Genomic DNA, 14,912 nt, shown 5'->3' with positions numbered 1-14,912 from the left:
TGGTTGGTAGGTTACCCATCAAAAGGAAGTAAAGTGGAAACAACTGAGAATCTTCTGTAAACACAATGCTGTGAAGTAGTTCTGCATAAGCAAAGCTAATGAAACCGAATTTTTCTAGCACTGATATTTTCATCTAAGATGTCTTTAGTGTTCAGTTCCATTCCCATTCATTACTTACAGAACTGACACATTATCCTGAAAACATTTCCTAAACATAATTGAAAACATTAAAAAGTCTGGTATTTGAAAAACATTTGGATGTTGTTTTACAAATTTTTATTTCTGATTTTTAACAAGCTTCACACATGTTAAAATTATGTATAAAGAAATCCAATCATACCAATAAACCAACTGGTTGTCAATTTGATTTTCAGGGTGAAAGGTGGTGTATGTTTTTATGGTAATAATTAACAGGAGTATAGAACTTTATTGATTGTCTTCATCCATTTGGGCTGCTCTAACAAAGTATCATACCCTGGTGGCTTATAAACAATAGAAATTTATTTCTCATAATTCCAGAGGCTGTAGAATTTCAAGATCAGGGTGCCAGTATGGTTGGGTTCTGGTGAAGGCCCTTTTCTGTGTTGTAGACTGCCATCTTCTTGCTGTATCCTCATATACTGTAAGGGGCCAGAAAGCTCTATGGGGGTCCCTTTTATAAGGGCACTAATCCCATTCATGACGAGTCCGCCTCATGACCTAATCACCTTCCAAAGGTCCCAGTTCCTAATACCATAACCTTGGAGGTTAGGTTTCAGGATATGAATTCTGGGGAGACACAAACATTCAGACCATAGCATTGATCACAGCACATTTTCTCACACGTACCTTATTGTTTAGTGCTATAAGCATCCATAATATATATATAATTTTTTTTCAGAAAAAGAATAAGCTAAATATCTTCATTTTACTGAATGAGAAATTTGAGACCCAGAGCGGGAAGTGACTTGCTCAGAGTTTTATAGCAAATTATTGACAGCTGGGAGCAGCACTCAATGTGCATGCTATGTTTAGCAAACTTCATACTGAGTGAGTGCTAGGTGGCTTGTTTTTGACATGAGTCATAAAGAAAATATTTATAATTTAATTTTTTCTAAATGACATTTTGTCCTCTGCCTGTCTACCTTTATTTTCTCAAAATGAAAGACTAAGTTTTAATTCAGTAGGCTATGCTGATAGATTGGTTTATTTCAAGGTGAGAAAAACAATCAGGTGCATATTAGGAAAGTTCTGGCTGAGTTGATCACATTAGAATTTGCAAGAATGGTGGTTGTTTAGTGAAACCCCATGATAATTCAACTTCTACAGAGGTGATTTTGCCCAGTGTGTCCTGGAATTGTGTGTACAAAATAAACACAACTTAGCTGATTTGAATGGCTAAGGACCATCTTCCGTGTTCCCTGACAGGCTTCCTGGAGTGAAAGGAACAAAGAATTTGAAGAGCTTGGTAGAGGTGATTATCTTGTCTATTAGAGTATCTTTATTACAGCATAGCATTTCAAATTATTTCTTGCCCAGAACCCCCCAAAGAAATTTTTTTTTTAATTTTAGGTTTGCTAGGGTGGCAATATGTAGGATCATATATTTTTTTCTTATACATCTATATTTGTATTCAACTTGGTAGTTGAACATTAGCTTGTAAATAGGATTTCCTTTTACAAGAAAAGAAATACTTGTTAGCTCTAAGACTCAACAAAATCCTCCAAATATTTGCTTTGGAGAAAGAATTAAAATCTAATATTTAGGTCACTTCATTTACTTATTTCTGAGGACAACACATTCCTCACCTTACCTAGCCTGCCTAACGAGGCATTTATCACATGGATGCCAGCTCTTTCTGGGACCCTGATGGGAGGTGTAGACAAAGGAGAGCTGGGCTTGGGGGCTCCATAGCTGCCACTGCTTTTCTCTCTAACTGTCACAGCTTCTCTCCTGTTTCCCCACCTACCATCCCAGGTGGCTTTGATCACATAATAGTTCTAGAATGTCACTTTCTCTCTTCACCAAGAAGCAGAAGTTTAATTCTTCTGGACTATCTTGTTTATAGCCAAGTGGGATTAATTAACTAGATAGAGGTTCACTTTTATAAGATGGGGGGAATAAATCACAAGACAGCTGTGGGAGAGTTAGCACACTGTTTGTTAGTGCCTAAAAAATAGTAAATGATTTGGGACTTTATACAAGAAAAATGTCATCTGTGGAAAATTAAAAAAAAGAAAAAAGGTGGTGACAGTTGACTGTTACTTTCCCTCATAGACATTCTATGTTTAGCTTATTAGCCAAGATAAAGTGTAGATCAATTTTTTTTTTTTGTCTTTCACGTATGTATATAATATGAGTCAGTAAAGGAGTTTTCATTGAAGAATTTGGGCTCTCTTTTCATCCTGATGACTGAAAGGACTCTTTTTCTCGTTTCCTTGGACAAGGTAATGGAGAGATAGTGGGAAGCTGAAATGATATTTCTTCTATGACCACTCCAGTATCAGATCAAATTGGGAGGAGTTAGATTTGATGACTGATCTATAATTTTTACTTCTGTCTGGAAAATGATTTCTTGGTATAAGAGACTGTTTATATTTTTAAAAGACTTGTAACCTCGAGAATCTTAAGTACATAAAAGACTCAAATCAAAGAAGTAGACTGATTTTAATATTAGCAGTATGCTGGTAGTATGGTGACAACAGATAACTGTACAAACTTCTTTTCCACATATATACAGTCAGCAGGAGCATACTTGGAACACAATTACCAAAAATCTTCTTGATGCCATTTAAAAATATTTTTAAATGTTTTAATTACAGTGCTTCTAATTCCTGATTCTAGAACTTGTGTGTGTTTGTGCGTGTGGAACCTATGTTCTACTTTTCTCTTGGGGTTTAGAAGCACAGAATTATCTAAGAATTGCAAAACTCAATGATGGGGAAAGGAACTAACATTTATTGCAAGCCCATGAAATGTCAAACGTTGTACTGATGCCTCACATAAAATTTTCCTAAGATTGACCTTTCTTATTGTACAGGAAATGGAAGGACAATGAGGTTAAGTAACTTGCCCAAGGATTCAGGGCCAGTGTGCTGTGGAGATGGGATTCATAACAACATCTACCATAATGCAATGTGCAGAGTCTCCATGAAATAATTCCTGTCCAACATTTTCCAGATTAAACACAGTGAAGTTCCTCTCTCTTGCTGTTGGTTGTTAGTTGTTTTCTGTGCCAATTTGAAGTCATCAGTCTTCAAATAGCTTTGGCCCTTGTAAATTAGAATTCTTCTGTAATTTCAAAGGACAACTCCGGAGTTTGCTTTCCTTTGAGATGCTGTAACTGATAAATCAACTTTAGTGTTTGGTTATTGTATCAACATGGAGAGCTTAGTTCCAGTGCATCAGCTTGGGTGTGAGTTTTCTTGCTGTGTCACTCACTCTATGGCTAGTGAATGTCCCAAGTGTGGAGAAATGCAAAGGTAGTCCCAGCCCTTTCATTGTAGCTTAGATTTGGGTTTAAGTGCCTTCCAGCATGGATTACTAGTTGCCGTGTTGTTTGTGTTTTGTTTTGTTTGTTTGTTTAACTGCCCGTTTTTTTAAACTTAGAAGTTCCAGCTTATGAATTTCTATACCAACTGATTTCTTTCAAAATTAGAAGTAATAGAAATGAGAAATAATTAAAATATATGCCCACCACTCTCCTTATTTTTTAAGGATTTTATACAAATCTCCATTGGCAAATGGGGTGATAAAAAGTTTAGGGGCAAAGGGTACCTGAAATTCTGAATTTCATCCTTATCTTGTCAACATCTTGAGTTTTGAATCACCCTAGATCTGCACCAACCTTGTGACCCAAGGTGGGTACCATTCCCGAGACAAGAGCTCTGCCCGTTTGCCAACTTCTTGGTGGGGTTCCCTGTAACCTCCTAGACAGTGCCCTCCTGCCTTACCTAATTTTGTTGGCTTGGCCTTTTGCTTATGACACTGCTGCATGAACTCAGCTAGTTAGAATTTCCATATGGGTAAAAGGAGGACACTAATGGTATACTTACGACCTCATGGTCCTGTTGAGAAGATTAAATAAAATAGTTTAGTAATGTGTTTGGAATTAGGATTGTGCTGGACCCCTGGAAACAGTTAATAGATTTTAAGTTATAATTTTAATTTATCCCTGGCTGTTGGCAAGGTTTTCACCCACATTGTCTTGGGAAATAGCCAGACTGCCCTGCTTTTCCAGGGTTCTAGTGGATTCTGTAAGCCTCCCTCTGATACCTCACTATAACTAACATGAGAAAATTTGCAAAAGTAGGAGTGTTTATTAACGTTGAAAGACAAACAGGAATGGAGACACACTTTCTTACTTAGAATTTGATTATATACATTCATTTCCTACCCAGAAATAAAGAATAGAAAGTGGTCCTAACTGTGTTTCAGAACACCAATTTTAGTAAAGTAGATTTTAGGTTTGCAAACCAACATAACTTTAAGCCTCTGGGGATAGCTGTATAGAATTTCATGCCTTGTGGGTCAGAAAGGGGCACTTATGTGTTATGTTCATACACACACTGCATTTATCCTTTGTTTTCTATTCTATAATTTCTAAGTTGGTGTATGGGTTTCTATTATAGAATTGGGAGAAGATCCTAAAGGCAGGCCTGTCAGGTTTTCTCTTTCTTAGCTCTAAACTAATGTACCAAAATACCTTGAAATATCAGAGCTGACATTTTGACGTGCACCATTCATGCATACTGGGTAATTAAGAATTCAATGAAAGAGTTATAAACTATAATTTAAAATACTGCTTCAGTTTATTTCTTCAGATTTCCATCTATTGTTTTGTGATTGCTTACAGGATAAAGGTGCATTTAAAGTATTTTTACCATATATGTTTGCTCCCACTTCTGGGGGAGAAATAACCAAAAATTAAGTCAAATAGAGCCTGTCGGATGTCTGACGTAGGTTATGACCAAAAGTCACTCTCTTTTTAGAAAGAAATGTGTAAGAGAAATTATTACTTTGATAATGTAATAAAAGCCTTCCTTGAGAATTGGAGCAGTATTTTCATCATCCTTTGGTTTGTTCCTTTTTTTTTCTTCCCCAGTTTTGGACAGGAGATTCATGTATAGAGTGGTGAGACAAATTTTGACTGAAGAATAGCACTCTTCTACCTAACACCCGGCTTCTAAGTAAGATAAATGTAGGTTATCACTGTCCTGAGTCATGATTCCAAGGAATGGAATGTATAAGCAGCAAATTTTCTGTTCTAAATGGAAAATACTTTAAAAAAAAAAAAAAGATCGGTCAAAGAATACAGTATAATTCTGCCAGGAGAGAGCCCTGAACTAGAACAGAACCAGAGGTCTCACCTGTACACCGGTACATGGGGCACAGGGTAAGGCGTGTGTCCTCTCTCTTTTTCTCTCTCTTTCTCTCCTGGACTTATTTGTGTGGACTAAAGAGGATATTGCCATATGATTTCTGCCATGCTTCATCAAGGAAAGGCAACAGATTTTCCTCTAAAGAGCAACATTTCAGTGGATTCCCACTGATATATGATGCCATAAAAATACACTTGAACAAAAAGAAATGGAGTGCCAGTTTAGCTCCGACAACGGTTCTGGATTGAATTTATTATTTTTAAATTTATAATTGATTACTGATTTGGATTAATGCTTTAGTACCAGAGGCGAAAAATTCAGGATCCAAATATATTCATAGAATAAAAGTGTCAACCACCAGGAAGTTGGAGACTTAACTTTGAGTGAAATAGGCTGTTAATGACCATTGAAGTTGCGTATCTACTTTGACTTCTCATCAAGAAATTTATAATGAAGGGCACTTTTATATTACTATGGAACTATTTCTTTTAAGCCAAAATACCTTGAAAAGCAATGAATACAAGTATGACACAACTAACAAACTAAATGTAACTGGCAACACCAAGCTTTTCATTTTCTGAGTGATAGTTTTCCTTTAATGGGTCCTCCTTAATAATGAGATAGACTAAATCCTCCTTGCATTTGGTCTTTGAAGATGTGTGTGCATATATGTACATATGTATGAATAATGGAGTTTGAAAGGAGTTTGTAGTTTGAGATTATTTTCTTGAAATTTGTGATTTTCCATCTGTGCCATTTCCTTGCAAAGTGTTTTAAAGTTATGACACCTTTTACTAGCTTTACTATAGACCTAAAATGGCTGTCACTGCCATTTTGTTCAAGACTTGGTGTTTGAGCCGGACATGGGAAAGCAGATAAAACAAATACTGCACCACTTCTCTTTAGAATTGACAAGCTTAGTCTTTTAATCACCGATTCTTTGATCTCAGGTTGGTATGTCCTTGGCTTACTATGATTAGACACTTTACTTTCTTTTTATGACTCCTTTTTTTTTTTTTTTTTTTTTTTTTTTTTTTGCTGTACGCGGGCCTCTCACTGTTGTGGCCTCTCCCGTTGCGGAGCACAGGCTCCGGACGCACAGGCTCAGCGGCCATGGCTCACGGGCCCAGCCGCTCCGCGGCATATGGGATCCTCCCAGACCGGGGCACGAACCCGTATCCCCTGCATCGGCAGGCGGACTCTCAACCACTGCGCCACCAGGGAGGCCCTCCTTTTTTTTTAAATTGTGGCAAAATACATGTAGCATAAGATTTACCATGTTTTCCATTCTCAAGTGTACAGTTCAGTAGTGTTCTGAACTGTTTAGTTTGTAAACAGAGCAAGCATCTTCCTCCATTGAGGCTGCTATAACAAATTACCATAGACCGAGTGGCTTGTAAAGAACAGAAGTTTATTTCTCACACTTCTGCAGGCTGGGAAGTCCCAGACCAAGGTGCAGGCAGATTTGGTGTCTGGTAGGACCTGCTTTGTGATTGTAGATGGCTGGTTTCTGGCTGCGTGGGCACATGGGGAAAGGGGCCAGAGAGCTCTGTGGTGGGGTATCTTCTGTGAGGTCTTTGATCCCATCCATGAGGTCTCCACCCACAACTCCCAAAGGCCCCTCCTGCTAATACGGTCACACTGGGGGTTAGGATTTCAGCCTATGAATTTGGGAGGACACAGACATTTGGTCTAGAGCCACGAGTGACTCTTTCTTGTTTTGTGTTATGTTTCGTTGCAGAACTCCAAGATGGGAGGCAAGCTGAGCAAGAAGAAGAAGGGGTACAATGTGAATGATGAGAAGGCCAAGGACAAAGACAAGAAGGCAGAAGGAGCCGGGACAGAAGAGGAGGGAACCCCGAAGGAGAATGAGACCCAGGTGGCTGCGGAGACCCCGGAGGTGAAGGACGGCAAGGAGGAGAAGCCAGAGAAGGATGCCCAGGACGCTGCCAACAAGCCCGAAGACAAGGAAGGCGAGAAAGACACAGAGGCGGCCAAGGAAGACGCCCCGAAGGCAGAGCCCGAGCAGATGGAGGGAGCCGAGGGGAAGCCCGAGCCCCCGAAGGATGCCGTGCAGGAGCCGGTGGCCGCCGCGGGCCCCGCTGCGGGCGGCGACGCCCCCAGAGCTTCGGAGCCCGAGGCGGCGGAGCCCGCGGCCCCCAGCAAGGATGACAAGAGCAAGGAGGGAGGGGAACCCACAAAGACTGAGGCTTCCGCAGCTCCTGCCGCGCAGGAGACGAAAAGTGACGGGGCCCCAGCTTCAGACTCAAAACCCAGCAGCACTGAGGCTGCCCCATCCTCCAAGGAGACCCCGGCAGCCACGGAAGCACCCAGTTCCACGCCCAAGGCCCAGGCCCCCGCAGCCCCCGCAGACGAGGTCAAACCCGCCGAGACCCCGGCAGCTAATTCTGATCAAACCGTAGCAGTGAAAGAGTAACAAGGACAGCCTATGGAGAAAAAGAATACCGCTTAACGACGACCTGTCTCTCTGTCTCTCTCTGTCTCTCTCTCTCTATCTGTCTCTCTCTCTCCTATACTAACTTGTTTCAGATTGGAAGTAATGATACGTATTGCCCAAGAATAAGGATGTGTTCCCATCAAGGGAGGGGGGTGGGGAGAATCCAAATAGTATTTTTGTGGGGAAATATCTAATATACCTTCGGTCAACTCTACCAATCAGTCCTGGATTTGAAAGATCAATGTCTGAAAGTACAGTACATCTTTTGTACCTGAACTGCTGTTACATGCACTCCGCCACTAAGATCTGAGCATCTTGTCTTCTGCAAGGGGAGTTGGGAGTGATGCGTTTGATTCTGCCCGCAGGGCCTGTGCCGAGGCAATCAGATCTTTATGAAAGCAGTATTTTCTGTGTGTTCTTTTTCATTTACAGCCTTTCTTATTTTGATATTTTTTTAATGTTGTGGATGAATGCCAACTTTCAGACAGCCGACGTAGCCTGTCCACATGTATCTCGATGCCAATACTCCATTCTTCCTTCCCAGGTCTTTTTGGGAGTAACCAACATTCTCTCATCCTACTTAGCCTCCCTAGATTTCTCATGACGAGTTAATGCATGTCCGTGGTTGGGTGCACCTGTAGTTCTGTTTATTGGTCAGTGGAAATGAAAAAAAAAAAAAAAGTCTGCGTTCATTGCAGTTCCAGTTTTCTCTTCCATTCTGTGTCACAGACACCAACACACCACTCATTGGAAAATGGAAAAAAATAAAAAATAAAAAAAAACAAAAAAATGTACAATGGATGCATTGAAATTATATGTAATTGTATAAATGGTGCAACAGTAATAAAGTTAAACAATTAAACTGAAGTCACGAGGATTACTGGTTTCTTTTACCACCAGCACGCTGCCTCCTCCTCTGTAATCGCCTCCATAGAGGACAGAACAAGGTGTTGGGCATTTTCATGGGTCTATTTGGATAGAAGGATAAAGCAGGATCCTCAGGGTTATCTTTTTAAAAAATTAGCTGGATGGGCTTCCCTGGTGGCGCAGCGGTTGAGTCTGCCTGCCGATGCAAGGGACACGGGTTCGTGCCCCGATCCGGGAAGATCCCACATGCCGCGGAGCGACTGGACCCGTGAGCCATGGCCGCTGAGGCTGCGTGTCCGGAGCCTGTGCTCCGCAACGGGAGAGGCCAGAGCAGTGAGAGGCCCACGTACTGCAAACAAACAAACAAACAAACAAAAATTAGCTGGATCTGTGTCAGTAAATCTTGGAAGAGGGTAAACTGAAGACTTACTATGTCTATGGAGATACACCCTATTAAAAAATGTGGGTGTTTTAATTTAAAATTTACTTAAAAGTCACAAATATTTTGAATAAAATACATTATAAGACAATAAATGGATTTGAACTTGAAGGCTGAGTAGAAGAGAATTATAAGGTCTTATAGAAACATCACATGTATGTAAGTTGTGAAGCCACTGAAGATCGTTTTGTTTTATCTGTTAATGTACTGTAGTCATGATAAAGCCCAGAAAGGGGACCTGAGTGTTGTGAGCAGGCCATGAGATAGCAGTGGAGTGAAAGCAAGCATGGAACTGGCCTTTACAGTGACCGGATTCCTGTTCAGATTTTGCCTTGACTAATGACTAATGACTCATGGCTTTTAAGTCACATCCAACCTGCAGGCTTCTCTGCTCTACCTACAGGAGGGTTAAGGCAAAGCCCCTTTTACTTCTGAAATATTTAATAGTTTGTATATATGTCTGATGACGATTTTATAGGATGGACAGGTATATACCAACAGATGTGGTGTCACCTCTGTCCCTTGGTTTCTCCACCAGAGCTGGAATAGTGACCCTCAGTTTGCTCATACTTTCTGTAGATGGGGAAGGGGTTGGAGAACTGGCATCAGCAGTTGCATTTATGGAGCAGCCAGGCACACGTATAAATTCTATAATGTAAGAAAATAAGGAATTGTCTCTAATCTCTTGGTAGTGATTTTGGTCTTTCTGATTGGATATTAGAAACCAAATCTCAAATATAAAACACTTAAAAATGAATTTAATGCTAGCCACTACAAAGATTTCTCATGATTGAATTATTTAAATGGCAGGTTTTGGGGAGAGTGGGATTGGGTGGTAATCACCTAGAGTAATAAATACAGTTTCACCCTGTAACCTAGAAAATTTTCTTTAGAATTTGTGAAGGGCCAATATACTGGAATTAATTCTCAGATGGACACTAGTGATATAGTGGATGAGAATGAACCTTATTCGGTTCTTAATGGGTTACATTACACATGGTTAAATAAAAAAAGAGAAAAAAGGAGAAAAATAGGAAAAAAAAGTCCCCTTCAATTATCGTCTCAGTAGTCTAGTGTGTACCACACCTGAGATGTTGCCAGTGGGTAATACTGGAGAAGAAGAAATGGTGAAACTGGATACTAGGCCAATATACCTGTTGGGTTTAATTCATATCTATGGTCAACTTTTGGCACTTTTGGTTCTTGTTTCTATAGTGAAATAAATTTGAACTCTTAATGCTTGAAAGCACAACAAAAAAGAAATATGTAAACACATTAACCACGAAGCAACTGTTTTAGGTAAGAAAAATAGCAGAGGAATGTCCAAATTATTACTGGTGTGTCCTAGCAGATGTAAAATAGCTCAGGGGTGGGTTGGTCATGGTGGTGGGGAGATAACAGATTCTATGAACCATGGAAGACATTTAAATAGTTACTCATATTAAATACCACGCATTTCTTGCAGATAGATGTGCTTGATGGAAGTCATATAAGTTCACTCTTTTCATCTTTTAATAAAAAATATTCACTAGGATTTTGGGTGATTAGAACAATCAAATCAGCCTCCTTGATTAGCGTTTATCCCTATAAATTGCCGTTTAGGGATAAACGAAACTAAGGAGGCATTTTTCCTAGTTTATTTACACTTAAAGTTGTTTTGTGGGAGAATTAAAATCTGAGCTGTTTTTCTTTTTTCTAACTCTAGTAGGTGTTCCAGCAATTAAAAAGTATCAGAAATGTGGTCCCCCAAATATTGAAATCAGAATTTTAACCTAACTGTGGCTCATGACATTTAATTTTACCATAGTTAAGAAAAACTTAGTTTGACATTGTATATTCAGCAGAACGTGTTTTGCATGTGGGGGTGATGGGCTCAGTCAGGAAGGAACAATGTTGAACATCCATTTTAACTTTGGAGGAACCTCGATTGCTCCCTTCTAATGAATGATCTTAAATAAAGTGAAGGTAATGCACAGAATTTGCTTAACTGGCAACTTATTTGGAGACTCCCCACATGTTTGGCTTAACTACCTTATGCTTGTTTAATGTCTGATTTATGAAGAAGAAAGCGTTCAGGGCCTAACACTTGTTGGGTGCCTATGGACATACTGCAGGTAGGAACTTAATAGGAATTGAAATGAATTTGTCCACAGTGACCTGCTTTGTCCCTCTACCTTGGGTGTCCTGTCCATCAGCTGACACTGCCTCTGCATGATAGGGATGGACCCAAGTCCTCAAGAGCTGGGGTGTGCCATGGTGATCCTACCTGGCCTCAACCCTAAGAGCAGGCCATCTTCAGCCTGTCCCTGGCCACTGAGGCAGAGGCCACACATGGCCACCATCCAGGAATGCCATTTGCCATTTGCCATTCTTAGAGGGCATCCTTCCTTTCAGTGGGGTCAGACCCAGGTCCAGTGTATATTGTCAACCGCCAGGTACTGACGGGATCTAGACATTCATTAGCTGCCTAAGTTGGGAAAACTATTTGGTTTTGCAGCTGTACACTTTGTTCTCATAAAGCAACCTGAAATCTTAATTTTCATTAAATGACATACCATGGTATATTGAAACACAGCATCTTCATTGAAACATTCAGCATATCAACTGATGTCCAGTGTCAGAGCTGGCTTTGGGACACGCATCTTATGTTGTTCCTTTACATATAGAAAGTTTTGACATACAGCAATTTCAGTCAAGTTTCATTTATGGGAAAATAATCTACTATTTAGAGAATTTACTATTTTGTTGTTATCCAATTCTTGTCTCAAGATTGATGAGTTTGGGCTTCCCTGGTGGCGCAGTGGTTGAGAGTCCGCCTACCGATGCAGGGGACATGGGTTTGTGCCCCGGTCCGGGAAGATCCCACATGCCGCGGAGAGGCTGGGCCCGTGAGCCATGGCCGTTGAGCCTGCGCGTCCGGAGCCTGTGCTCTGCAATGGGAGAGAATACAACAGTGAGAGGCCCACATACCGCAAAAAAAAAAAAAAAAAAAAAAAAAAAGATTGATGAGCTTAACCTCCATTCTTTTGACTTCTATTTTCCAGAGTAACAGCATAGTTATTTTGATCTTTATTTTTAACTAGTTTACACAATAATGGAAATCAGATGCTTAGAAGATAATTTTAAGAATATACCAAATAGCAGTGCCGCTAATATTTGTGGGATAAATCGGACGGGCTTTTCTATGCATCCTTATAAAAGGAGGCAAAATTTGCTTCATTTATAACTGACACTGTTTTTGGTCAGCCAAGTAGTTCATATTTTAAACGTTTAGCTCAGGGACTGCTATTTGGCTAGGATGTCACATTTTTTTACCCTTTCTGCTCATGAAAAAGTTAAGAGAGTAACGTAGAGAGTTTTTCATAAAGGTATATGTCCTTGATTAAAAAAAAAAAAGCTATTTCTTTTATGAGCCTATATGCTGCATGCCTTTTTAAGGATAGAAATTTTATGAGCATATGAAATCTCGAAATCCAGGAACCATTGGTTCAGTACATTTCTACAAGTTTTTCTCAGTCTTCATTTTATTAAAAGCAATTTTCATTCTGAAGCTGTATACTTCCACTCATTTACATATTTGAATTCCTAGAGGGAATATCTATTTAAAGAAGAACTATGCTCTTGAAAAAGGATACTTAGTACAACTGTACACATTGAAATAGAAAAATCAAATAGCAATATCATATATCTCTATCTCATGTACACTTGACCTTCATATTTTCCTAAGGTCCAAATATCACATTTGTTCCTCATTTTGTTCCCTTTGAAGGTGGTTTTATGTTTCCCCCAAGTTTCCCTCTGAGTCCAGGAAAATTCACATTTAATATCATTCATTTATAAATTAATTAGCCTCTATAATGTATCCACCTCTTTTGTTTTAACTCCCTCAGGTTCATGTCTTTAATGGTCAAATGAAAAATTGATAGAGCAATAAGCACCAATTTAGAATCACCTAGAAAGCTTTCATATTTGCTTTCTTCACATATGTTTTTGCTTATATAGTCCAGGATTTAAAAGAGTAAGAATAAAAGGGTCTCAAAAATGATGTATTGGGGAATTCTCATCTTGAATGTGGCTTTACATGTATTTCCCTATTTCTGAGGCAGAGTTTCAGATAACGAAAACATAGCCAGACAAGCTGCGGGCTTCCCTGAAGTCATGGGTGTAGGAACGTCTACTAAAACTTAAAAAGAAATCTATTTTTTTAAACTTACATAAATATTCTGATACATTAAAACATATATCTTAAAGATTGAGTTTCAATCATTAGAAAGCCTACTGGCAACCTCACTATCTTTTGGCTTTTTAAGCTATGAATTTATTCAAGTAGAAAATATGTTGGAATAGGTACCAAAGACTCTTGCTTTATAGTTGACTAAATTAATCCTTAATGTCTACTGGATTGTACTTAAAAGCCACACATCCAGAAAGTCAGGCCCATAACATTGTTATTCAAAGGAAAAAGGCACTTTTTTTAACCTGGAGGAAAACACATTTACTTGTAATACACTTTTGTTAACAAAAAGGACAGGGAAGAAAACAAAAAAAGAAAAAAAATCCCTGAACCCTTAAAAAGAAAGCAATCCTCTTAATGGAAGAGAAAGACTACATTTTAGTACTTTACTGACAGAAAAGACCCTGTTTGGACATTTGCCATGAGCAGAAGGGAATGACACGTCTGATTACAATTGCCTTTCGTGCAGGTTTGGGAAATTTGATCTGACAGGTGAACACCATTAAAATCTCCGATTAGAAGAAGGTCCTAAAGCAGCAGTGAACAGTTTCCATGCTACCCTCTGCCTCAGCCCAGACGTCTAAGAATAGAGCTGCCTGTCAGCCAGAGCCACCCACCGCAGCCACCAGAGTCTGACTAGTATGCAAATTCCCCAGAGGGTTCTTGGTTCTTTTTCTTTTCTTTTCTTTTCTTTTTTTTTTTTTGCTGAGGATAATAGAGACTATATTTTGCTACCTATTCAACTGCCTTCTCTTGCAGGAGCTGGAAATGCCTTGACATTCAGAGCAAATTCTACCTTTTCAAAATAAAAATAAAACACACAATAGTAAAAAAAAAAAAAGAAAGAAAAATAACATAATTAGAAGACAAAGAAGAGTTGCTTACATTTCTGATGCTTGTCAGAACTTCATTATAACATTTTTTGTCTTTTATTTCCTCTCTTCCTTATTCTGTTTCCTCTGCAGTTTATCTTTCCCATCAAGTCTCCTACTTTTACATTTTTTTGGTCAACTAGTTAAATTCTAAAGTGATATGGTCACTGTCTTCCCTCCCTTTCTCCCTTCCTTCCTTCCTACCTTCCTTCCGCTGAATTCATACTGAGGCAAATACATACACTGGGCCAGAACTATAAAAATTATATACATCTTAAATGTGTACTTCTTAAATACACTTTAAGTGTACTGTTTTGTTTTTTACTTTGCACAACACTTATTATTCATTTGTTCTTTCTTCAGGAAGAACAATATACTTTACTTGGAACTTACCTGTACTTTACTTACATCTCCTCTCCCCCCCCATCCCCATTTATCTATAAAAATAGCAGGGAGATTAAGGGAAGATATATTCAGAATCTAACATAATTTGAAACAGTCTTTGATGTAGAATGCTTATTAAAAGGGAATCCTAAAGGTTTCACCTCAAGAAACTCTGTTCCAGAATGCAGGGCAGTGGTTCCGAAATACCATACAACCCGACTACATAAAATTTTCTAAGGTATTGAAATAAAAACATTCCAACCACCAAGCCATGATTCTGAATCAGTAGTGTTTATGG

General features: G+C 39.2%; 1 protein-coding gene across 2 annotated transcripts in view; it reads left to right on the top strand.

The window, feature by feature from the left end:
- BASP1 (brain abundant membrane attached signal protein 1) overlaps positions 1-8,685 on the top strand; it is a 54,488-nt gene extending 45,803 nt beyond the window's left edge. Inside the window, exons 2-3 of one of the 2 annotated variants that reach the window (XM_082620689.1) lie at positions 7,102-7,431; positions 7,501-8,685. In XM_082620689.1, the coding sequence (XP_082476815.1) occupies positions 7,111-7,431; positions 7,501-7,797 (618 nt within the window). In that variant the 5' untranslated portion in view covers positions 7,102-7,110 and the 3' untranslated portion in view covers positions 7,798-8,685. Of the gene's footprint in view, positions 1-7,101 lie in introns of both variants that reach the window. The other variant, XM_082620688.1, reaches the window with a different exon arrangement.
- Positions 8,686-14,912: the final 6,227 nt, after the last annotated feature.

This window comes from Mesoplodon mirus, assembly GCF_964341445.2.
Source record: "Mesoplodon mirus genome assembly, chromosome: 5".
Classification (NCBI taxonomy): domain Eukaryota; kingdom Metazoa; phylum Chordata; class Mammalia; order Artiodactyla; family Ziphiidae; genus Mesoplodon; species Mesoplodon mirus.
The sequence above is the reverse complement of the archived record's forward strand: the minus strand, read 5'-3'. Positions and strand labels throughout refer to the sequence as shown.